Source organism: Fukomys damarensis, unplaced genomic scaffold (genome assembly GCF_012274545.1).
Source record: "Fukomys damarensis isolate Sample0158 unplaced genomic scaffold, DMR_v1.0_HiC HiC_scaffold_5, whole genome shotgun sequence".
Classification (NCBI taxonomy): domain Eukaryota; kingdom Metazoa; phylum Chordata; class Mammalia; order Rodentia; family Bathyergidae; genus Fukomys; species Fukomys damarensis.
The window spans coordinates 50,225,757-50,250,150 of record NW_022900917.1 but is presented as its reverse complement, the minus strand read 5'-3'; the positions used below and the strand labels follow the sequence as shown (position 1 = coordinate 50,250,150).

The 24,394-nt window shown below is 35.9% G+C and overlaps 1 protein-coding gene across 1 annotated transcript in view; it reads right to left on the bottom strand.

Annotated features, from left to right (window-relative positions):
• The window catches only part of Ca8 (carbonic anhydrase 8), a 98,687-nt gene that overhangs the window by 61,698 nt on the left and 12,595 nt on the right, over window positions 1–24,394 (bottom strand). The window contains exon 3 of the mRNA XM_010640580.2: window positions 21,380–21,504. Coding sequence (XP_010638882.1) covers window positions 21,380–21,504 — 125 coding nt within the window. The remainder of the gene's footprint in view (window positions 1–21,379; window positions 21,505–24,394) is intronic.

The window sequence follows — 24,394 nt, the reverse complement described above, 5'->3', positions numbered from 1 at the left end:
TAATGAGTGACAGGGATTTAGCTCAGTGGCGCCACGCATACCTTGCAAGCACAAAGTCCTGAGTTCAATCCCTGCTACCAACAAATAAATAAATAAAATTAGTGAGAAACAAGCACTGTAATTAAACTAAAACCACTGATTTGTAGACCTTAAGTAGACAAGTTTTATGGTATGTAATTATATCTTTTGTAAAAATGCAAGAAAATAAAGTCCCTCTTCCCAAAACCTTTATCCATTAATTTGTCAGAATCTGATAATCGGAGGTAATGCAGCATATCTTGTAACCACAAGAAAAGCCAAAATGCTGAAATAGCTTAGCAGAAAAACAGAAACTAGTCCCTAGAAATACAGCTGAGCAGCTTAATTAACTAGCTCTGGAAAAGGCCTTTAAGAGTTCTGATAGTATAGCAGGAAAACTGACATTGAAAAGTTCCTGTTCTTTGTCCTTGATCTGCCACTTCCAAATCTGTACTAGCTAATTATTTTCTAGATCCCCTCATGTCCAGCTAGAATAAGCAACTATAAATAGCTATATTTATGTTTATACACCCATAGCATATATAAAAATATTTATTATATATATAAAATACATAGTTATATTTATACATGTCATTAAATTACTATAAAAGTTATGGAGAAAATCAGGGAAAAGAAATACAGACTCCAAACAGATTTAGGAAAGTTAATAATTATATGACATTTAAATAAATACCCAAAGCCACTGAAGGAGCCAGCCATGAGGCTATCTGGGGGGGAAACATACAGAGAGAGAAGACAGCGAAAGTGAGGTGGGGAGCATTTCTGTCCTTTTTACATGCTCAGCACCTAGAGCTTTCCCATCTATTCTTTCACCACTTATTCATATTTATTTATAGCCCACTACAAGCCAAAAATCAAACCACACCTCCAAATAAAACAATTCTTAGAATTGTTAGGAATTTATCTCTCACTTTAATTACATAAAAGTCTTGCTCAATCTCAGCGTCATACTCAAAATCTCAATTCATATACATATATGCTTACTGGTATCATTTTGCAAACAGTTTATACTACTTGATCAGTCCAATTTTATCCCTACTATCTTTTGCCAGCCAGCTCCAAAACAAAGGCCGGGTGAGAACAGGAAAACATGCTATTCTCTCCAATCTTTACATCCCACAAGGCTCTACTTATTCAATGAGAGACACAATTTAAATACCTCTAAAATCAAACCCAGCAACAAAATATGACTTCTTATAACAAGGAATCAAATTTGACTGAAATCAAGAAGCTAAAAGTCTAATCACCCAAAAACTTAATTCACCCAAACCAATAATTCCACTAAAACAAATTCTAATAATCTAAAGTAAAACTCTATATTATTTATCACAAAGAAGTTTTTATACCAAGTCAAAAACAAGTCTCCACAGAAGCTATCGTTCTCTCAATAAATTTTTCCTACTCTTAAGTCTCCATTAAAATTAAAATATAAATGTAAACATATAAAATCTACACAATTCGATGCATTTTCATTTGTTGCTTTCACTATCAATATGCCTTACGTTTATTTTCTACCATTTTAAAATGTATAAAAACACAGAAAGCTATGAGAGACCCCAGACCCACTGACAGGATATAGACCTCTTTGTGGAAAAATATTACGGCACTGGGAAAGGTGTAACAAAGAAAGAGAGAATACAGAAACAGCAACCAACAATAGCAAGCTGCAGCAATTTTAGGGAGTCTGTATATCAAGACAAAGCCCCTCAAAAAACATCACCACATTAGAGAGGCTCTGCTAGATGTTGCCTAGGAAACCTGAGCAGAAATATCCTCTAAAGATCAATAAATTATGACCATTAGACTAAATAAGGGAATAAAAATTCCAAAGCTGATTTTTCCCTTAAGAATACAAATCAACTCCAATTAACAGTAAATAAAAACTAAAATCTATTCATCTTTAGTTTAAATCACTCTTCTGTTGGACAAAGATCAGCACTATTCTAGTTAAGACTCGAATTTCATAAGGTTTAGTATACCTCCCAACATTTTTATCCCTTCACCTTACCTACAGCCAAGGGCATCTTTACGAACTTATGAAGAAGCTATGACCCCAACTGCTACTGTTCTTTACATAATTGGATGGAAGTAAGAGAAGTATGGATAACAACAGGGTAAAGTGACACGACTGTTACAACTCAAATTCACCAGCTTCCTTCCACTGTGGTGCCTCACTCTCTGGTTCTCTTTCTTCCCTATTGCAGGCTGAGCATCCCTAATCCAAGGATCTGAAATCCAAAGTGTTCCAAAATCCAAAGCTCTCTGAACACCAACATAACACCACAAGTGTAAACTTTCATGCCATGAAACTTCATTCCATGCATAATATTATTAAAAATACTATATAAAATTACCTTCAGGCCAGGTGTATAAAGTGTATGTAAACATAAATGAATCTCTTGTCAACAATTTTATTTCAGTAATATTTCACTATTCAAGCTCCACTTCTCAGCGCCCTTGTGGCTTGTGGCCTTTCTTTTTTTGGGGGGGGGATCAGAGATTGAACTCGGGACCCTGCACTTGCGAGGTAGGCAATAGAACCACTGAGCTAAATCCCTGGCCCCTTGTGGCCTTTCTCCATTTGTCCTCTACCATATCTGTCACATCTACTTTTTTTTATGCTTCTTTTTTTCCCATTCCCATTCTAACACCCTACACCAGCCTTTGACAATCTGTCTCTTTAAAAGTGCTAGTGATTCACAGCAGCTTCAAGAAAGTGCAATGTAAATCTCAGACTGAACAGGTCCTCCTCAAATTAACCCTAGAACATCCCAATGCCTTTTTCTACACAAAGTGAAAAGCCTAGAATGTCTTCCCTGACTCCTGCTACTCTGCCACCCTGGATGGACACCCCATTTATCCTATTTACTCCTGCTCCATCATCCAGGCCCAGCAACAAAATTCTTTCCTTTCTAATTTTCTCTGAGCCTGGCAGAAACCCATAATTCCATGATCTGTGTTCCCCTTTTTATGTCATCTCTAAAATCTTTTCCAGACAAATATCCTTTTTCCCCATTGCTGGGGATTGAATCCAAGGCTTCGGGTATGTTGGCAAATCAATCTACCACAGAGCTTCATCCCCAGCCCTTTTCAACTTTATTTTGAGACATGGTTTCAATAAGTTGCCCAGGCCAGCCTTGAACTCGCCATCCTCCTTCCTCAAATTCCTGAGTACCCAGGATTATAGTCACGAACATAATAGCCATTTTTAAAAAAATAGGCCTGATATCTTGCAGAGAATGTGAACTTCTTTAAATCCTAAATTAGACGGTCATACTCTCAACAACAAGCACAGCAGTTAATACACAGTGGGTGCTTCTTAAGTGTGTTCTAAATTGATTTACACTGTCATTTAATCCTCAGCCCTAATGTTTTCACACATATCTCATGCTGTATTTTCCCCTCCCTGATACAGGCTTTAAAGTCATTAAAAGCAAGTGCTTTCTTATATTTTCATATTTCTCATATGGTATGCCTTTAAACACAAACACTAAAATATTTGTTAATTAAATGGTATGTAGCACTCCATCACACACACACCCCAATAGACTCAAAATTCAGTAACACCATCCTCGAAATTGCTCATAAAGAAATCAGCTTCTGGAACAGAAAAAACTATAAAGGAAGCAATCCAATGGAACTCCACTGAGGAAAGTAACAGCTCAATGCACGTGCTATGGCTTTTATTCTAATAGGGGCCATGCAGTTGCTGTGCATACATCCTCTTAATACAGCTGAGCTCTAGATCAGTGAGTAAACAGTTAAACAAAGCAATTTAGGGCTGATAAGTTTCTTAGGAACAGAAGCTCACTGATAAAAATCTGTAATATTTGTTCTCTATTAACAAGATGGATAAATGATATTTGTTTTTAAAATCACTGCAAAATACTTCCAGTGCTGTATGACCCAAATACAGAAGAGGATTAGTGATTTAAGTCCTGGACCAAGGTTGTTGAAAATGGAGTCATCCATTAAGCACCCTTAGTTATTATCCATGGCTTAAACAGTGACAAGCAAAGATGGTGAATTGAACCAGAAACCCACCTAACAAATTAGAAAGAAAGAAAAAAAGTAAAACTACACCCTGGGATGACTGAAAATCCCTGCACATCCTACCCCATTCTACCCTCAAAACTTTTTAGAAAGTGGAAAACTTCATGACTATCTGAGGTATAAGAAAAGGTGTGCATGGTCCCAAATTGGTAAAATTAACCAACCTTAAGTGAAAGGAAACAAGATTTCCTTTACTGATTCCCAGAGGTGACTGTCTTCTTGCTAGTGTCTAGTGTCACAGAGCTTAGAGAGTAAGTGGAGAATTTTAAAGAGTGTCCTATTAACAGGAAATGTTTCTTCCCTATTCTCAGTTTCTATAAAGAGACATTTTTCCTAGACAAAGCTGGCCTTTCTACTCCTTTCTAACCCTTCCTTCTTTTCCCTTTTCCCCCCATTAAGTTTCTTGGTACATTTAAAACAAATATAGTTACATTTATCATCAGGATATGTCTTGGTTCTTGTTTTTTCCCCATACCAATGGCCCTCCCTTCACCCTCTTCACCCTGCCCTATTTTCAAAGATTTTGTTTCCATTTTTTCATATTTTCACATTTTTTTCTTTTCTTTTATTTCCTTCCCCTCCCCTTTCCACTTCCCATTTAGCCATTTCCCTCCTATTTCACACTATCAATTATACCATTTGAACCTTATTTACACTTTTATTTTTTTACACCAGAGAAATTATTCAGTATTTACTCACATGTGTCCTATTTATTTCACTTAAGAGTATAGCCTCGCTGGATGTGGTGGTGCACACCTGTAATCCCAGCACTTGGGAGGCTGAGGCAGGAGGATTGCTGTGAGTATAGCCTCAATATACATCCATTTTTCTATAAATGTTTCTAGTTTCTCATTCTTTATGGCTGAGTAGTACTCCATTTTATAGAAAAACTACACCGTTATTTAGTCTCCAGTTGATGGGCATTTGGGTTTTTTCCAAGTTTTAGCTATTACAAATTGTGCCACTATAAACATGGGTGAGCATATATCACTATAGTATGATTCTTTTAATTCTTTTGGAACGATACCCAGTAGAGGGACAGCTGGGTCATATGAGACCTCTAATTCTAGTACTTTGATGTATCTCCATAGTGATTTTCTCAGTGGTTGCACCAGTCTGCACTCCCACCAACAATGGAGAAGGGTTCCTTTCTCCCCACACCCCATCTAGCATTTCTTATTGGTTGATTTCTTAATAGGAGCCATTGTTTCTGGGATGAAGTGGAATCTCAGTATTGTTTTCATCTGCATCTCTTGAAAGACCAGTGATGCTGAACATAGGAAAGAAATAGAATCCATGAAACAGATTCAAACAAATATCCAGGAGATTAAAAACTCTACAGAAAGCATTCGTAGCAGGATGAACAAATATGAAGTAGAATTTCAGATACAGAAGATAGGATTGTGATCGGTAATCATGAAAAGAGAGATCTTTTAAAAACAGTAAGGGAACATGAAAAATCAATTCAATAACTCTAATATGATGCAAAGAAGAATCATATAAGACTGATAGAAATCCATGAAGTAGCAGGAGAAAGTACAAATGACATAAAAAATTATTCACATAATTAATGACAGAAAACCTCCCAAACAGAGCAAAAGAATCTGATATACAGATAAGTGAGGCATATAGGACTCCAACTAGCCATGATCAAAAAAAATTTACTCGTAGACATATAATAATCAAGGTCCCAGAAACCCAACAGAAGAACAAAATACTACAAGCAGTTAGAGAAAAGAAACAAATCACATGCAAAGGAAAGCCCATCAGAATCACAGCAGACTTTTTCCAACACAAACCCTCAAGTCAAGGAGAGCCTTGAGTGAGGTATTTCAAGTCCTAAAAGAAAACAACCTCCAACCAAGACTGATTTATTCTTTCAAAATTGATGGAGAAATAAGATACTTGCATGACAAAGAACACCTGAGAAATGTCATAAACACCAAACTGGCACTCCCAACACTTCTAAACAATATCCTGGAAAAAGAAAATGAAGGCACAACTCCATAAGGGCCAACAGAGCAAGAAAAAGCAGCAAATGAATATATGAAAAAATGTTTTTCTTTTATTTTTAACTATGAAAGCTGACCTTTTAGGTCAGCTACTTGGGCTTCATCCCCTCCACTTTGCCTATAACCTACAACTATGTGTGCCTATCTGCCTCATGCCAAGCAGACTCTCTCCTCTCTCCCACTGATCTATGCTTCCAAAGAAGTTCTGGTCACAAAAGATGATTTTGCTCTCCATCTAATGATTCTAATAATCCTTTATTTCCTAATGTGTTCAGAACTTAGACTGGGGACAAGCAATCTTCCCAATGGTTCACCTCAGAGAACTCACCAATGTGTATTCCTAAAAATACTCATGGGCAACATAGTAACTCTACACATGGCTCAGATAAATTGCTTTCACTGAATAAGTTTTTTATCTCGAAGTTTATATAATTCATTATCTGGACTTACAGAATTTATTCACCTTCAAGTTCCCAAATGAAGATATTAATGAATTTAAAAAAGGGTACTCCCATCACTTGCCAGGTCTAGAATAAGTGGCCTCCTTGTATAGTTGATGCTTATATTCAACAAATTAAAATCCTGATATCTTTTTTATGCATTCTTTATGAGACCTCCAAATAAAAAACAAAATTCTATTGTCCTGTTACACCATTTACATCAATACTTCCATTTATGTCCTTAAAACATTTTTAGAAGGCATTTCAAGCAGTGTGAGATGGCACATTCCTTCCTATATTTCCAACTACTCAAAAAGCTGAAGCAGGAGAATTGCAAGTGTAAAGTCTGGGCAATGTAGCAAGACCCCGTATCAAAATTAAAAATTAAAATAAAAAGCTGGGGATGTAATTTAGTGCAAAGACCCTGGCTTCAATCACTACTATGAAGGGAAGGGGAGGGGAGGGAAGGGGAGGGAAGGGAAGAGAGCATTCAAGTGAATACAAGATTTTACCCCACAGCCCTGGGAATTAAATCCAGGGCCTGTGCACACTGGCAAGCCCTCTGCCACTTAGCCACAATGCCCAGCCTTTAAAGAGTCCTTCTTTTTTTTTTTCTTTTTAATTGAGTTTATTGGTACATTTTAGGGATACAGTACAGTTACATTCATTGTTAGGATCTGGTACCTTTATACGACAGGTCTTGGTTCTCATCTTTTCCCCTTGTCTCTGCCCTCCCTTCACCCCTCCTCCCTCCCCATTTACAACCACTTTAATTCCATCTTTTCATTTTCTCACATTTTTTTCTTCTTAAACACCAAAAATGTAACAAAACACTGGCTAAGATCGCACAGAGTTAAACAATTGTTTATCCTTTGATTTATTTTGAAGGATCACACTGCTAGCCAATTAACTCTCTCTAAGCAAAATTTACTTAATTTTTTACTACAAAATAAGCTGATAACTCTAATTCATATGTATTATAATCACAATTAAAAAAAGACATCAGGGAAAAAACAACCAAGAAATTCATATTGATTAGATTTAAAACACAGCATATATATATCTATCTATATATAGATAGATATATATATAGATATATATATGCCAGGCATGGTGGCACATGCCTATAATCCCAGCACTCGGGAGGCTGAGGCAGGAGGACTGCTGTGAGTTTGAGGCCAGCCTGGGCTACATAGTGAGTTCCAGGTCAGTCTCAGCTACATAGTGAGACCCTGTCTGAAAAAAAAAAAAAAAAAAAAAACCCAGGATAAACCTAACTAAAGGGGCAAGAGAAGTTTTAACAAAAAAAAAATTCATACTTTTTCTTCATACTTTTTCTCCATTCACACTCTCTGCATCTCTTCTTTGTAGCACAACAAAAGAAAAAGATTTTGTATTCTCAATATTCATAATATTTTCACTAAATTTTTATTAACACAAGCCAAAACTCCCCTGAAATGTTTCCCTATCTCTTCCTAATCATATAAAATACAGAAAGGTTGACTCTATAAACCTTTGAGCCAAATTCTCTCCCTTCTCATAGACAAAAATATCCAGATCACCCAACTGCAGAATCTGGACTAAAATCTAAGTGTCTGACTTCCTACTATACTCTTCTTATGGAGGCAACAGCAATTCTCCCGTTTTCTAGCAGTTTTCCAGAACCAACACCTGTCTTAATTTCTTCATCACAACCACGCCCCTACCCCGTATCCATCATTGATTCTAACTGTGTTAAGTTACTGGAATTAATTTAGCTAACAACAATTTATAACTGAGTTTTACCTAGTACAATGCCTTTCACATACTAGTTGATAAATATTTTTGTGCAGTTAACAATCATTTGTATCTCAAATGATACAAAGTATCTGTATTTACTAAATGTCTTCAAGTCTTATCTTCCATTAGCCAGAATCTGTGTACTGAATAGACAGACAAGAAGGAATATCACATAACAATTTTAATTAAAAGTATACAAATACAAACTATATACATTGACTTTGGACCCCCCCCATTACAGAAAAACTCTAAATTATCTATTGCATTCATTGCTTCTCCTTAGCATTTAGTCAAGGTAGGTTCTCATGACACACTCCCTATTGGATGGATGGATGGATATGGATGGATGGATGGATGGATGGATGGATGGATGGATGGATGGATGGATGCCCTGGCAAAAGGATGAGTAACAGGCATGAGTTATTTAGGCCACTGCTTATAAAATTTATTTAAAACAATTTATTTTCTAAAGACATATGAGAGGCAATATACTTTAATGTAGAACACAGACTCAGAATCTAATTTAAAATATCTTCAATCTTCAACAAATGTATAAAACTACCTACATATTAATTATGTATATATTATAAGCATTTATAGGAACTAATTATTATTTTTTCTACAATTTTGTTTTATATCATAGTCAGTCATAATATAAAATACTTCATTCAAATTTTGTTTGCCAAAATAACTTTTTCTGTATCTGCAAACAATGAGAGAAATGATCTGATGTAAGAAATACTTATAAATATAAAATCAAAAGTAGCTTCAAAGTGACCATGCAAAGGTCAAGTTGGCCTTACTTTTCTGGGTGGGAATGGCTGATTGCTCCATCATGTGATGCAGCTAAAAGAACATTTCTGTTTGTTCAACATTATAATTTATTTTCTATTCAGTAAACTGTTTGGTTTCTGCACAAAATACATTTTAATAAATGAAAGAATAAACATGCTGAATCAAAGCAGGAACTATATTTTTATGGAGTAAAAATGCAAGTGTTCATTAGAATTCAGGAAACATAAAATTTGAGGGTTTTTCCTTTTCCAAGATCTGAGCGGGAGTCTCTGTAATTATGAGCACTGAAGGAGCCACAGAACAAGCTTCTAACTCCTTCATCTGTTTATCCATGAAACCCAATCTTCTAGCCCTGCAGGACCTTCCAGCGTACCAAATAATAAAAATCATAATAATTTTCGATTTGAAGGCAAGATGTAACTCTTTCTGGTGAAAGTAATAAGAGAAATAGAGAGAAAGCAATAAGGAGCAGAATGTTAAGTTGCAAATCATATGCTTTAGCATCAGCCATACTTCCTCTGAATGTCAACCTTTCTTCTTTTCCCCCAAAACAACTTCAGTCCAAAGCATTAGCTAGAGGAAAACAAAATCTCAAACTACAAAAGAAAATCTCAAACTATGGTTAATTTTCCTAGTAAAACTTATTTTGGACAGTGAAAAAAAGCTCTCTTTTGGAAGAATTTACTTCTCAGGCTCTTTCTGACGGGTGTGAGCCTGAGCTAGTAGCCTTTCTCTCCACCTCTGGGCAGGAGCCTTTGTAAAGTTAGCACATTTTGGCAATTCATAAAGGACTCCCTCAGTCCTCAGGGAGCAGCAGAAGCCCCACCATGGTGACACCTTACTCCTGTGCCTTCACAAAGCCACTCTGCTTGTTGGCTTTCCAGCCTAATCACTACCCTATTAGGTGAAGACAAGCCACACAGGCCTGTGCATCTGGAATGTTTGCAGACAAACCAGCCCTTGGTGGTGCAGGGGAGAACACAAAGCTTACTGTGTTGCTTGTATCCATTAAACTGGTAGCAAAAAGAGCAGAGGTGAGGATAATTCATCCTTAAGTGAAATACCTAACTAACCAAACTACACTCTTCTTCATACAGACATATGGTATCCTACAAGCAGTTCCATGGTACTACTTGACACTTGGGACCATCAAACTTCTCCTGTAGTAAACATTGGTACTAAGTAATTTCAAAAGTTCCTTTGAAAGCCAAAATACTTATTGCATATCTTACATTCTCATCAGTCTGTCTCTTAAAGTCCTCCTATTACACTTCCTTGGAATGTCAATGCAACTATCAATTTTAGAACAGATACCAAAACCTGAATCTCCATTTCAGATGTTCCTGGAAGTAAAAATAACTTTAAAAGATTCTGATTTCACTATTAACCAGGGAAATTCTTACAGAGATCCCTCAGAGCAGTGACTTTTGCAGGTAAATATGCAAATGACCTGGGACAGGAAGCCTAAAGATCAGGTCATTTATCTCTTTTTTTAATATTTTATTGGTACATTTTAGATATACAATACAGGTACATTCATCACTGGGATCTTGTACCTTTACATGACATATCTTGGTTCTTATTTTTCCCCATTCCCCTAGCCTCCCTTCCCCCCTCCACCCTTGCCTATTTACAAAGACTCTGTTTCCATTTTCTTCCTTTTCTCTTATTTTTTCTCTTCCCATTTTACCTTTCCCCTACTCCTCCCATTTTCCTAATACCTTTAGACATTTTCTTCCTGTTACAAAATATCAATCATGCATTTTGACCCTTATTTACACATTTAGTTTTTCACACCAGAGAAACTATTTGGTATTTACACATGTGAGTTATTAATTTCACTTAAGAGTATGGCCTCACTGCGCATCCACTTAGCTATAAATATCTCTAGTTTCTCATTCTTTATGGCTCAGTAGCACTGTATTTTATACACAAAAATTTTTTGCTTTATCCAGTCTCCAGTTGATGGGCAATTGGACTGTTTCCAACTTTTAGCTATTTCAAACTGTGCCATTAAACACTGATACACATATATCACTGTGGTATGATTCTTTTCTTTTGGGAAGATACCCAGCAGGGAAATAGCTGGGTCAAATGGGACCTCCACAGAGGTTGCACCAGTCTGCACTCCCACCAACAATGAAAAAGGGTCCCTTTCTCCCCACAACACCACCATTTGTTATTGGTTGATTTCTTGATAGCAGGCATTATTTCTGGGGTGATGTGGAATCTTAGTGTTGTTTCATCTGCATCTCCCAAATAACCAGCGATTTTGAACATTTTTTCATATATATATACTCTTCTTATGGAGGCAACAGCAATTCTCCCCTGCTTTTACTTCTTTGAGAATGTCTGTTCATTTCAGATGCCCATTTTTGAATTAGATCTTTATATTTGGAGGGCTTGATTTTTTAAAAATTCTTTACATACTCTAGATAGTAGGCCTTTGTCTGAGGAACAGCTAGTAAAAAATTTTTCCCACTTTGTAGGTTGCCTCTTAGCTCTGTCGGTGGTTTCTCTTGCAGTGGAGAAGCTTTTAAAAAAGATGATATCCCAGTTGTTGACTCTTTGTGCTAGCTACTTTGCTACTGAAGATTTGTTCATAAAGTCATTTCCTCTGCCAGTGTCTTCAAGAGTTCTACCTAGCTTATCTTCCAACAAGTTTAGTGTTTCTATTTTAATATTTGGATCCTTAATCCACTTCGATTTTAGTTTAGTGCACAGTGAAAGGTAGAGGTCTAGTTTTAATTTTTGGCAAATGGAAAGCTAGTTTTTCCAATACCATTTATTAAAGAGGCTATCTTGCCTAAAATGAGGATGACTGGCTCCTTTGTCAAAGATGAGGTAGCTGAGTATATCAGGAGTTGTTTCTGTATCTTCTAATTTATTCCACGGAACCTTGGGTATGTTTCTTTGCCAGTACCATGCTGTTTTTATCACAGTGGCTTTGTAGTATAGTTTCAAACTGGGGACTGTGACACCCACTGCCATGTCTCTCTTGCCTAGAATGGCTTTTGCTATTCTAGGTCTCTTCTGGGTCCAAATGAAGTTTCGGATTGTTTTCTCTAGTGCAGTGAAATATACTGTTGGTATTTCAATAGGGACTGCATTGAATCTGTATAGCAGTTTTGGAAGTATGGTCATTTTCACTATGTTGATACTTCCTACCCACAAAAAAGGGATGTCTTTCTATTTACTTATATCCTCTTTGATCTCTGTTTTCAGAGTGTTGTGGTTCTAAATGTAGAGGTCTTTTGCTCCCTTTGTTAGATAGATAATTAGATGTTTCATTTTTTTTGGATACCATTGTGAAGGGCATTGTTTTCCTAATTTCTCTCTCAATGAGTCTGTTATTTGTGTACAAGAAAGCTATTGATTTTTTAGATTTTAACTTGTATCCAGCTACTCTACTGAATTGGTCAATTAAGTCTAGAAATCTTTTGGCTGAGTTTTTTTTGGGTCTTCTATGTAGACTAACATACAGTAAGCAAATAATGACAGTTTAACTTCTTCCTTTCCTATCTTTATTCCTTTTATTTCTTTCTCTTGTCTAATTGCTGTGGTTAATGATTCCAAAACTATATTGAACAGGAGTGGTGACTGTGGACATCTTTGTCGTCTTGCTTATTTTAGCATGAAGGTTTTCAGTTTTTGACCATTTAGTATGATGCTGGCTGTTGACTTTTCATAGATGGCCTTTATGAAGTTGAGATAAAAACCATCTATTCCAATTTTCTTCAGGCTTTTTAACATGAATGGGTGTTGAATTTTGTAAAAGGCCTTTTCTGCATCTATTGAGATGATCATATGGTTTTTGTCTTTGACTATATTAATATAGTGTATTACATTGATTGATTTACATATGTTGAACCATCCCTGTATCCCTGGGATAAATCTGACTTGCTCAGGTTGTATGATCTTCTTGATGACCCTCGTATTCTGTTTGCCAGTATCTTCTTGAGGATTTTTTGCATTTATGTTCATCAGTGAGATTGGCCTATAGTTCTTTTTTCAGTTGGGTCTTTCCCTGATTTGGGAATCAAAGTAACACTTGCTTTCAGGAATAAATATGGAAGAATTGCTTCCCTTTCAATTTCATTGAAAAGTTTAAACAATATCGGCAGAGTTCTTCTCTAAATGTTTTATAGAATTGAGCAGTGAAGCCAACAGGACCTGTGCTTTTCTTGGTTGGTAAATTTTTAATTACACTTTCAATTTCACTGATTGTAACCGGGGTGTTCTGAATTTTTATATAGTCTTCATTCAACTTTAGTAATTCATATGTATTTAGAAATCTGTCCATTTCCTCTGTGTTTTCCATTTTATTAGTGTACAAATTCTCAAAGTAGGTACTGATCCTCTGGATTTCTGGTGGATCTGTTGTGACTTCATCTTTTTCATTCCTAATTCCATGGGTATGAGCCTTTTCTTTCTTTTTTTTTATAAACTTGACTAAGGGTTTATCGATTTTATTTATTCTTTAAAAAAAAACAACTTGTATTCATTTTTTTTTTCTATACTTCTCTTAGTTGCCATTACATTGATTTCTGCTCTGATCTTTATAATTTCCTCCCTTGTATGAGTTTTAGGTTTATCTTTCTCTTTTTCTAGGCCCTTAAGATTCAGCACTGGATTGTTTATTTGAGCTCACTCTGTTTTCCTTGTGTGGGAATTCACTGCTATAAATTTCCCTCTTAGAACTGCTTTCATTGTGTCCCATAGATTCCTGTTTGTTGTACTGGAATTATCATTTACTTTTTAAAACTGTCTAATTTTTTCTTTAATTTCCTCTGTGACCCATTGGTTGTTCAGGAGAGAGTTATTCAAATTCCATGTATTTATGAAGTTCTTGTGGTTTCTTTTGCTATTGATCTCCTGTTTAATTTCACTATGGTCTAATAATAATGATGGGATAACTTTAATTCCTTTGCATTTACTTAAACATGTTCTATGAGCTAATAAGTGGTCTCTTTTGGAGAATGACCCATGTGCAGCTGAAAAGAATGTATATTCTGATTTTGTGGACCACCCTGTAGACAGACATCTGTTACGTCCATTTGTTCAAAAGCTTGGTGCAGTTCTAGTATTTCATTGTTGATTTTTTATCTAGATGAATTGTCTATTCATGACAGTGGAGGATTGAGGTCCCCCACTACAATTATATTAGTGCTTATTTGGTTTTCATGCCCTTAATATTTGTTTTGTATAGTTGGGGGCATTAGTATTTGTTGTACATATATTTATGATTGTCATCTCTTCCTCTTGGATTGTTCCCTTTACAAGATATAGTGACCTTCTTTGTCTCTTAATTAGTTTGGGTAAATTCCCTTTGTCTGCAAATAAAACAGCTACCCCTGCTTTTTTCCAGGTTGCTGTCACATGGAGAACTGTTTTATATCCTTTTATATTTTCAGTCTGAGTTTCTTTTTGGACTAGCTGCATTTCTTGCATACAGCATATTGTTGGATTTTGCTTCTTAATCCATTCTGACAGTCTGTTTCTTTGGATTGGTGATTTGAAGCCATTAACATTAACGGTTATAGCTGATATGTATTGACAGCATCGTTGTGTTGTTATCCTACTGTTGGCTCTTTTTAATTTTTTTGCCCTCTCTTTAATTTGTTGCCTTGCCTGTTGAATTTGCTCTGTTGGGCCTCATGGAGTCGTGATCTTCATTGTCTTTTTCTAGGATATTATTTAGAATTGTTTGGAGTGCGGTTTGGTATTCATGAAGTTTCTCAGATGTTCCTTGTCATAGAAGTGCCTTATTTACTCATCAGTTTTGAAAGAGAGTTTTGCAGGATGCATCAGTCTAGGTCTGAGGTTGTTTTCTTTTAGGACTTGAAATACCTCACTTCAGACTCTCCTTGACTTGAGAGTTTGTGTTGAAAAAGTCTGCCATAATTCTGACGGGCTTTCCTTTGCATGTGATTTGTTTCTTTTCTCTAACTGCTTGTAGTATTTTGTTTTTCTGTTGGGTTTCCAGGATCTTGATTGTTGTATGTCTACGGTAGACTCTTTTTTCATCACAGTTATAGTTGGAGTCCTATATGCCTCACTTATTTGTATGTCAAATTCTTTTGCTCTGTTTGGGAAGTTTTCTATCATTAATTCTGAGAACAGTTTTTTATGTCATTTGTACTTTCCCCTGCTTTGTCATGGACTCCTATCAATCATATTATTTTTTGTATCATCTAGGAGCTGCTGGATTGATTTCTCACACTCCCTTGTTATTTTTAAGAGATCCCTCTTTTCATGGTCACTGATCTCCATCTTGTCTTCTGTATCTGATATCCTGTCTTCAGATTGGCTCAGTGTGTTATGTAAACTTTCAATAGAGTTTTTAATCTCCTGGATATCTGAATCTGTTTCATGAATTCCATTTCTTTCCTATGATGGGCATTCATGGCTTCTATCATGGACCTGAGCTCATGTATTTTTTTTTTATCTGTTTCTATTCTAGAGTCTCTAATGTCACTCATTCTGCTCACCACCTCTTTAGTTATCTGGGAAATTATTTCTGTTTTGAATTTTTCTAGAGTATTATTCATCTGTTTCATTACTTTCTGTGCTATCAGTTCAGGGTGTCCAAGTGGTTGATTATCAGACTTTTCCACCTCATTTTCCCCAGAATTTGCCTTTGTTAAGCTAGAAGTTTGTGTTTGTGCTTGAGTCTTGTTTGAACATCTTCCTATTTCTATTTTTGTTGTTGGTACTGTCGTTGTTTTAATTCCTGGATTAATAATGTCAATCTTCCTATTATAGCCAGTCTTTAGATTTTGAGTCTCTAATGACTCTGAGGCAATCTCTTTTTCATTATACTGGAAGAACAACTGATTAGATCAATCACAATATCTTCACACAATCAGCAACACAAAAGCATCAAAATCAGCTTAGAAAATGACAACTTGTGGTAGTTATTAATCTATCACCTTTAACTGTGTGAATTAAATCAAAATCAAGGCTAGAGCTCAGGATGATGAGCTTTATGAACTGTGCTTCTGTGGTGTGAATCCAGGTACCAGCACAGCCAGGAGACCAGAGGTGCATGGGGGTGGGGGCTTGCAGGTGCTTGCGAGGCTCTGCCTCTTAAGGGTCTGCTGCTGAGGTCAGGCAGCTGGGGTGCAAGCTACAGGCCAGCTCTAAGTAGTTCGGCCTCTTACTGGTCTCTTTCTGCCAAGAAAACCCTTCTTGGTAGATATTTCTAATCAAGAGAAGAAAAATTATAGAATTTCTGAAAACCTGCTACACTTTTGGAGAAAATGCTGAGGAGGAAGGGAGCAAATGTAAAATATAGGATTACTACTATGTAATGTGATATGGTCTTCATAATAGTTTTTTCAGTCTATTTTTAAACCAAGGCTTGGACTTCTCACAATGAAAGGATCCTGCTCAGGACAATGAACATTTTTGTTTCTATTTATCTAATGTATTGAACTTCTCATAAACAGTTAATATGTAGATCATTTATCAGTGAGCCCTTCCAGAGTACACAGTGCAACAGCAGCTTTTTAAGTACAATATAAGTAAAAAATAAGGGTTTTCCCTACAACAAAGCTGGACATCTTGCTGTTCGATTCACTTTTAAGTCACAAACTTAGACCCAAGGCAAAAGAGAATAATTCACCACACGTTATTTCCTCTAATCTGTGGGAAGAATAATTGCTCATCCCTGACAGACCATCATTTACCAGTGGTTAAATGAAAAAAGAGTAATAATAAGTATTTAAGAAGTTTAACCTATTCAATTTATGGGTCTGTGGTTTATTCTGAGACCATATCCTTCCTACATTTGGTTATTAAAGATCTTCTCTTTATCAAATGATGAGGACAGCAGAGAAAGAGGAAAAAAAAAGGAAGATTATTACTGAGAAAATTTTAAACTGGACCTTTCCATTGTTATCCCACTCACCATTTTTTAATTGTAGTGCTCCAACATAAAAGCTAATGCCTAACACTCCCTCCTAGAATTATACAAGTTGCTCTTCATGTGTAAAAATTGATCATAATTTACTGCGAATTACACCAAGCCCAGAATTATGTTTCTTTAGAACAGCAAAGAAATGATGATGTCTACAGACAAATTACAGAAACAGTATCAAAGTAGGATGTGAACCTTGAACCTAAATACTCAAAAGCTCTGGATGTATAATAAAAAATTAATATGAATGGAATAAGCAATTCCAATAAAATGGTAGATTCACAGAGCAGACCAATGTTAGTAAAATGGCCAACCTGGTAGAGAATCAAAATTAGAATACACAAGGTAAGGTATCTAATGATGTTCAAAGAAACCAAAAGCTTCCACAGTTACCAGAAGAACAAACACACAAAATCGATTTTAGTTTATCTCACACTTGCCTTTAATGGACAACCTTGTACTCATGCTAATGTCTTGATTATAACAATACACTTGTAAATTAAATAATATAATTCAAGCTGGTTACCACAACCCCATACAATTGTAAAAATATATTTACAACATGTACACCCATTCTACCATCGGATGACAGAGAAATATAGCACAATTATTATTTCTCTCTTGTTGCCATTTAGATATAAACCTGGTGTATTCCTAACAGAATTCAGGTTTACTGGATAAAAACCTGGTGAGAAATGCTCATTGGTGGGGGAATCATGTATGTATATGAAAACTAAAAATCCCCCAAATGAAAAACATAAAAAGCATGCTTTATCCATCCTGCCCAGTGAAAGAGCAACAGCTGAAATTGTCAGAAGTTACAAATTGTGTTAACTTTTGAAACAGCACTGATGTCGACTCCTATTAGTATAAAAAATGTATTCAGAATTGTTATTATACTTGTAGTGATAATTTTTTAAAGTCAAGAGTAGACAGGTGGATAGATTTCTGTGAAAATCATTCTGAGTATTACAGTTAACAGGCATGGTAAAATATTTGTTTTTAGTGTTCACTTAGTAAACCACTTATTTTTAAATGAAATAAGGAAATAGGAGCATGGATATGTGACTTTAAAATTACACTTAGTCTTAAAATGTAATAAAATATGGACAGTGTAGTCAAAAAAAAAACTTTAAAAGTTTTAAGGAGGATACCTGGTCCCCTCACTCTCCACTGTGCTGCTGGCCACCTTCTTGTGAAAGGTATTCCTTGGTCCTGGCTGTTCAGGACCAAGGCACCAGAAGTAAGTTACCTAAGCAACTGCATCTGCCATCTCAGCACAGGTCCTCAAACATTCTTCCCCATAAAGTCCCTTTCTCCTCTGTGTAACCATAGCCCAAAACACATCTCAAAACCCAGCTCAGTGTTCCCAGCCTTTTTTTAACCTGCTTTGCAGCCATCTCCCCCTGATTCCATGCAACCAGAGCATTTGTGCATGCAACAGGACAGAGTCACAAATAAACATCAGATGACTGCTACAAGTATTTTCTCTAGCATTGCATCAAATCTGGGGTAACAAAGAACATAAATTTTAATCATTACCTACTTTAGAAAAATTAGAGTCAGTAATTCCATTGCCTAAATATAAGTATTTCTGCAGAAACAAAGCCTCACATCCAGAATTTAATCTTCACTCAAAGCAATCTATTACTTGTGCTTAATGGACCAGAGCCGTTAAAACATCACCAAGTAGCCAGACTAGTCTGAACATTTGGTTCCAAAATTCTAACTACATAACAAAGAATACAGATCACTGAATCCCCTAATCTAATTAAACTTCTCAAGGCTATAAACTGTGTCATGAGCAAAGGCACTGAATTCCCACCCAGAAGTTCTTTCCTACTGAATATTGCCCAACTCTCTAAAATATATGATTACTAGAGTCTGCCTCTGAGGACTGATTGGAAGGAAACAATGAAATAGCCTTTCAAACCCAAGGAAGAGGGCAGGGCTTGTCCTACCCTACCCGCTATGACCTAGTAGGTTAACTATTCTAGAACTGTTCTGCTTTGTGCTGTCTCTCCTCTTTGATGTGTTTTGGTGTACATTTTTCTTTCTTAAGTTGGCTGGATCCAGTGTGGTAGCCAGAACTGTTTTAAGGTAATGGAAATAAATGTCTGTTGGCAATGAGAAAAGAGCTCTCTGATAGAGAACACATGAAGATACTCCTTATTAAGGTCTTTAGGAAGATCTCTTCTCTTACTGTCTTAATGCTTCATAATGCTGCTCAACAGGTCACACTCTGGTTTTTGTCCCTCTTTCCTTAAAACATTTCACATTTCAATTTTAAGGACCTTTTTTTTTTCTTTTTTTGGTACTGGGGATCAAACCCAGGGTACTCTACCATTGTGTTGCATGTCTAGCCCTTTCTAAGTTTTTAAATTTTGAGACAGTGTCTAAGTTGCTCAGGTGGAACTCAAATTTTCAATCTTTCTGACTCAGACTCCTAAGATTATAGGAATGTACCACCACACCCAGTTTAAAGCCTTTTTTTTTTGTCTTTTTAACACTTTTTAAATTTTATTAGCACATGTTTTCAGTTCATGCAGTTCACAATCATCTTGAAGAGTGGTTTCATTTGCACACCACAGCCTATTTTAACTTTCAATCCCCTTCTCCTCCCTTCTCGTCCTTCCCTCCTCCTCCAATTCCCCTATTTCATTTTCAATCTTGTTGTTATTAGGAATCATAGCTCATGTCATGGTATATAATGTTTACATTAAATGATATTATTAGGTCCCTATATCTGACATGTCTTTATTCTACTTATTTTCCCTTCCTCTCCTCCTCATCCCTCACTCTTTTTCCCTTGGACCATTTCAACATTGCAAGAGATCCAGCTCCTTGTTTCCTCTCTATCCATCCTTATTATTCTCTATATTTGTATTTTGCCTTACTCAAATGAGAAATACTATATGGTATTTAAACTTGGGTGTCTGGTTGGTTTCAATCAACAATATATTTTCCAGGTGCATCCATTTTCCCACAAATGTCTTAAATTTGTCATTCTTTATAGCAGAATAGTATTTCATTATATATAGATATCATATAGTGGAGTAATCCTGAAAAAATTCTAATTTAATCTTTAAAATGCATACTGTAGATTATTTATATAAAATTATACAGTGGTGATTTCCAGTCATCGATGTGGTATTGCTGGACATGGTATGTAGCCACGAGCAATTCCATATTTAATATTAAGCATGCATGCAGTAGTAAATAATGGAGAAATAAGACTGACATTCCATCAGTCTCCAAAATACACTCTTATTAATGGTTAAATTGTGTTTAATCTATCACATTTACCAAACACAAAAGTTAGCCTATTCATTGCTGTCTATATGATTCTAGATGGAGACAAAATCTTGTACTGATACAACTAAGAATTATGGACTCTTAAATGGATTAGATTATCCAGAGGACAAAGAAGAAGAAAAGGACAGGAAAGTGGCTAAGGAAAGTGACCGAGACATCTTACATGGTACTGAAGGGCTATTTCCCAAGGAGAAATGGGTTTTTATGGAATGCACTACAAATGAGGCTGGAGCAACACAGATATCCCTCAACCTTATCAACATAGACTATTTGTCTGTGATGTGCCTGGCAGTTTCTTAGATGATGGGAGTCAGCAGGATATGAGAAAGAAACTGTCCTTAAGTGTCCACAGTCAGCAAGACAAAGGGCATGATATCTGCCAGCTCATAAGATCAGCATGGCAGCAACCTATCAAGTATACCAGAAATGGAGAAATTAATTCTGCCTAGGGAAGGAAATCAGAAAAAAATCCCATAGAAGATATAAATTTTCAACTGGATATTGAAGAAAGAAAAATAACTAAGAAAGTAAGTAGTAAAGGGAATACTTCACACAAAAGAATCACTATCTACACCTCCTCCTCTCCCCAATAGTTTTGAGTAAATAAAACCAATCCACAAATTTTTAAATGAGCTAAACTAGATGTTTAATTACTGTTGAGCTTTCTTCAACATCTATTTGCTTCCAACTCATCAACTACTCAGTATCGACAAAAGTGATACCTAAACTTGCAGAAGCAGCACAATGCTCACAACACTACTAATACTAGGATAGAACTGAAGTGAACAGAACACTACCATGGCCAATTGATTACCCGCCCAATAAAGTGATTACCAAGCCCAATAAAGTGGATGGGAAGTTTCCTTTGCTGCCCCAGGTATACATTTAATTAAGCACCTTTTAATCTTAGTATAAACTGATAAAAGTGAAAAGCTATGCACCACCTTTTAAACTCTACCATTTTCAGTAAATCACTGAACTCTTCACAGAACAAGATTTTTTTATGAGATGATCATTATTCTTACCTCCATGGGAAAAGCTTTGAAATTAACCGTGTGCTCAGAACCGCGCTGATTTTCTCTCCCCCAGTGAAATCTAACTTCATATAGTTCAAATTCTTGTCCTTGAGGCAATGGTCCTCCAGAAAGAACTGAAAAACAAAGTAAGTTTCACTGAATTATATCATATATTTATCAGTGTAGCAATATAAACACAACAGAGTATCTTTTTTACTATGTTTGTTTGACTGTTTGCCCAAAAAGTTCCCATGAGCTCTACAGGTTATACAGCCAAAATGAGAAATATAACAAAAATATAAGGTACAGTTGTAACATGTATCCATCAGTACAAGTGGACTTTAGAGAATAAATGTAAGCTAAAAGCACCCAAGAAGAGAATTAGGATTAAGTCAATCAGCACTGAAATAGCATTTAAAAAACAAATGATCATTTAGCATAGTTCTACGAAGCAAACAAAATAAAGTTGTGATAAAATACTAACAAAACTCAAAATATTAACTTCAGAACCTATGGGGGTCGGTCTCTTTCTCTTATTTATGATAAAATCCAGAACTCTGTTCCAAGGAAAAGTGCCTAAAAGATAATGAAAATACATTAAGCCAAGAAGCTGTCTTAAAGATTAAAGAACTTCCTTCAGCTAAACATTCTCCTGTAGTATGTGTAACTTGAAACAAAGCAAGAGTCAATTTCAGTATGAATAAAAGTTGTTTAACTGGGTATTTTCCCTCTACCAGATCCCAATTCTAAACATTATCAGATAAAAATTTTAGATTATTTTTACTCAAAGAGCTAACAAACCTTACCACTACCACCACCCTAGAAATGGGATCTTTGAAACGGATTTTTATTCACACTTCAGTTGTACTGAAGAAGTAACACAACACAGACCCTCTGAGGATTTTATTCTCCACCCTCCAACTCAATAGAAAAAAATGAAAATTGGTGTAATCATATTTATTTGTTTGGTATGACAATACCAATATAATACAGTAATATACCAGTATAATAATAATTTATTTCAAATAGATATTAAGTCTGTTTACATCAACAAGCATTTAATATAGTCTGAATGTCTAAAGTAACAATAAAGGGAAATAAAGTGGCAAAAAGCTGATGGCAAAATAAGGCTATCATATTTTACAAAGGTCATGAAGTCCTTGCTAAAGGTGATTTACAAAGTTCGTTCTTAGCTTTCTAGCAGCTCAAATGAAAAAGAGCACCTATAAGAATGAGTGATTTTAATTTTTCAAGTGGATAAATCTCTTTCTGAAGGGCAAGGAAGGTGAGAGGCATGAAAGTAATATTAAGACTGTCTCACAGGATTTCAGTGCTCATCTTCATTCTCGGCCTGAGTTAGGTCACACAAGAAATCTGTAGGGTCACTGCTATCATCATCACGAACAAAGGAGAATAGTGGACTGAGAGGGGCTGAGTGTGACCTGCCCCAGTTACCCAGTTAGCAAACCCAAACCAAAACCTGGAACTGGAGTCTTCTCACCCATGTTTCAGGAGTGAGATAGAGACAGGGAATCCCAAATTTCATTATCTGCAAGCATAAGCTTCAATAAAAATTATCTATGCCAGACTTCTAAACTGCAATTTCTCCTTTAAGAACATGTCATCATATTTTCCAGACAATAAAAAATATAAATACATGGATCAGCAAGGTTTACAGATACTCAGAATTGTGGCACAGGCTCACACCACCTTCCTCTTCAATAAGCAGCCACTCTGTGGATTTAAGAATGCATAAGATGTTTTATTTCAAGCAAATGCCAGTTTCCAAATTGTCACTCTCTATTCCCCTGCCTGTCCAAACTTGGGTTTAGGAAAAACTGGGAAGGAGACAGAAAGTCTACCCACTGCATACTCCACCTCCCTAACCAAAAAAGAGAGAGAGAGATTCTTCCAATTCTCACATCATTTTCCAGCCTGCATCACGAGGAGAAAACACACCGTACATCATGTACACCAGACACCTGACCTGATGCTTCCCAGATACTTCAGAAGGTGAGTTTGGTAACTCTCCACTTTTTAAGAATGTGATAAAATTGTGTTAGAGGAGGCTCAGATCCACATTGCTAAAGAAAAGAAAGAGAAATAGCATGAGATGAAGTACATGTGAAATGGAAAAATCTTCATTCCAACACACACACACACACACACACACACACACACACACACTTTTACTTTCTGGAATTCTTACCCAGCAGTCTACTTATATGTCTTTAGAGAAATGGATGATACAGCTGGTCTTGAGTGATTTCAGGGGACCACAAAGAGATCTTGGCTACAAAAATATATTCCCCATGTAACATGCCCAATATTTCTTTTAAAATTCTCATTTTAAAACTTGGAATTACAGTTTGCATTTTAAACACCCTGGAAATTCAAACTTCGTACGTCCATATCTTGATAGGAAGTCCAAAACCCAAGGGGTTCCACTGACCATTTACTACATTATACCAGGAACTACATGAAATATTTAGGATACATTGATTTTGATAAAACAGATAAAATTCCTGACCTCGTGGATTTACATTCTTTTGGGTTGAAATGTAAATTCATCCATTTACAAAGATCAAATATTACTGAGTGATATTTGGCATCTACATGCCAGAATTATTAACTGTGGTGTCATTATGTTCAATTACATTGCAATAAAACAACAAAAATTCATGGTTGTTACATTCTATAGGTTGAAGTGGACACAAAGAAGGGAGGCATTTTGTCCAGAGCTGGTTGTCCAGGGTGAGGTGACAAAAAAAGGATTTCATCCAGGAGTCAGTCAGGCCTTGAGAACTTTTCAATTTATTGCAGAAAAATAATCCAAAATTAATCTAAAGCCATGTGACTATACAAAGCCATTAAAAAAAATGAAAAAGTACTGAATTCAGTACTTATGATGTGCCAGGTAAACCATTACCTGTTCATCCCAAGTGACTGTGTTTACAGACTAAAAATAGATTGCAGCTCAATTTTATCCATTTGGCAATATCCTCTTAAAAGCATTCTCCCTTT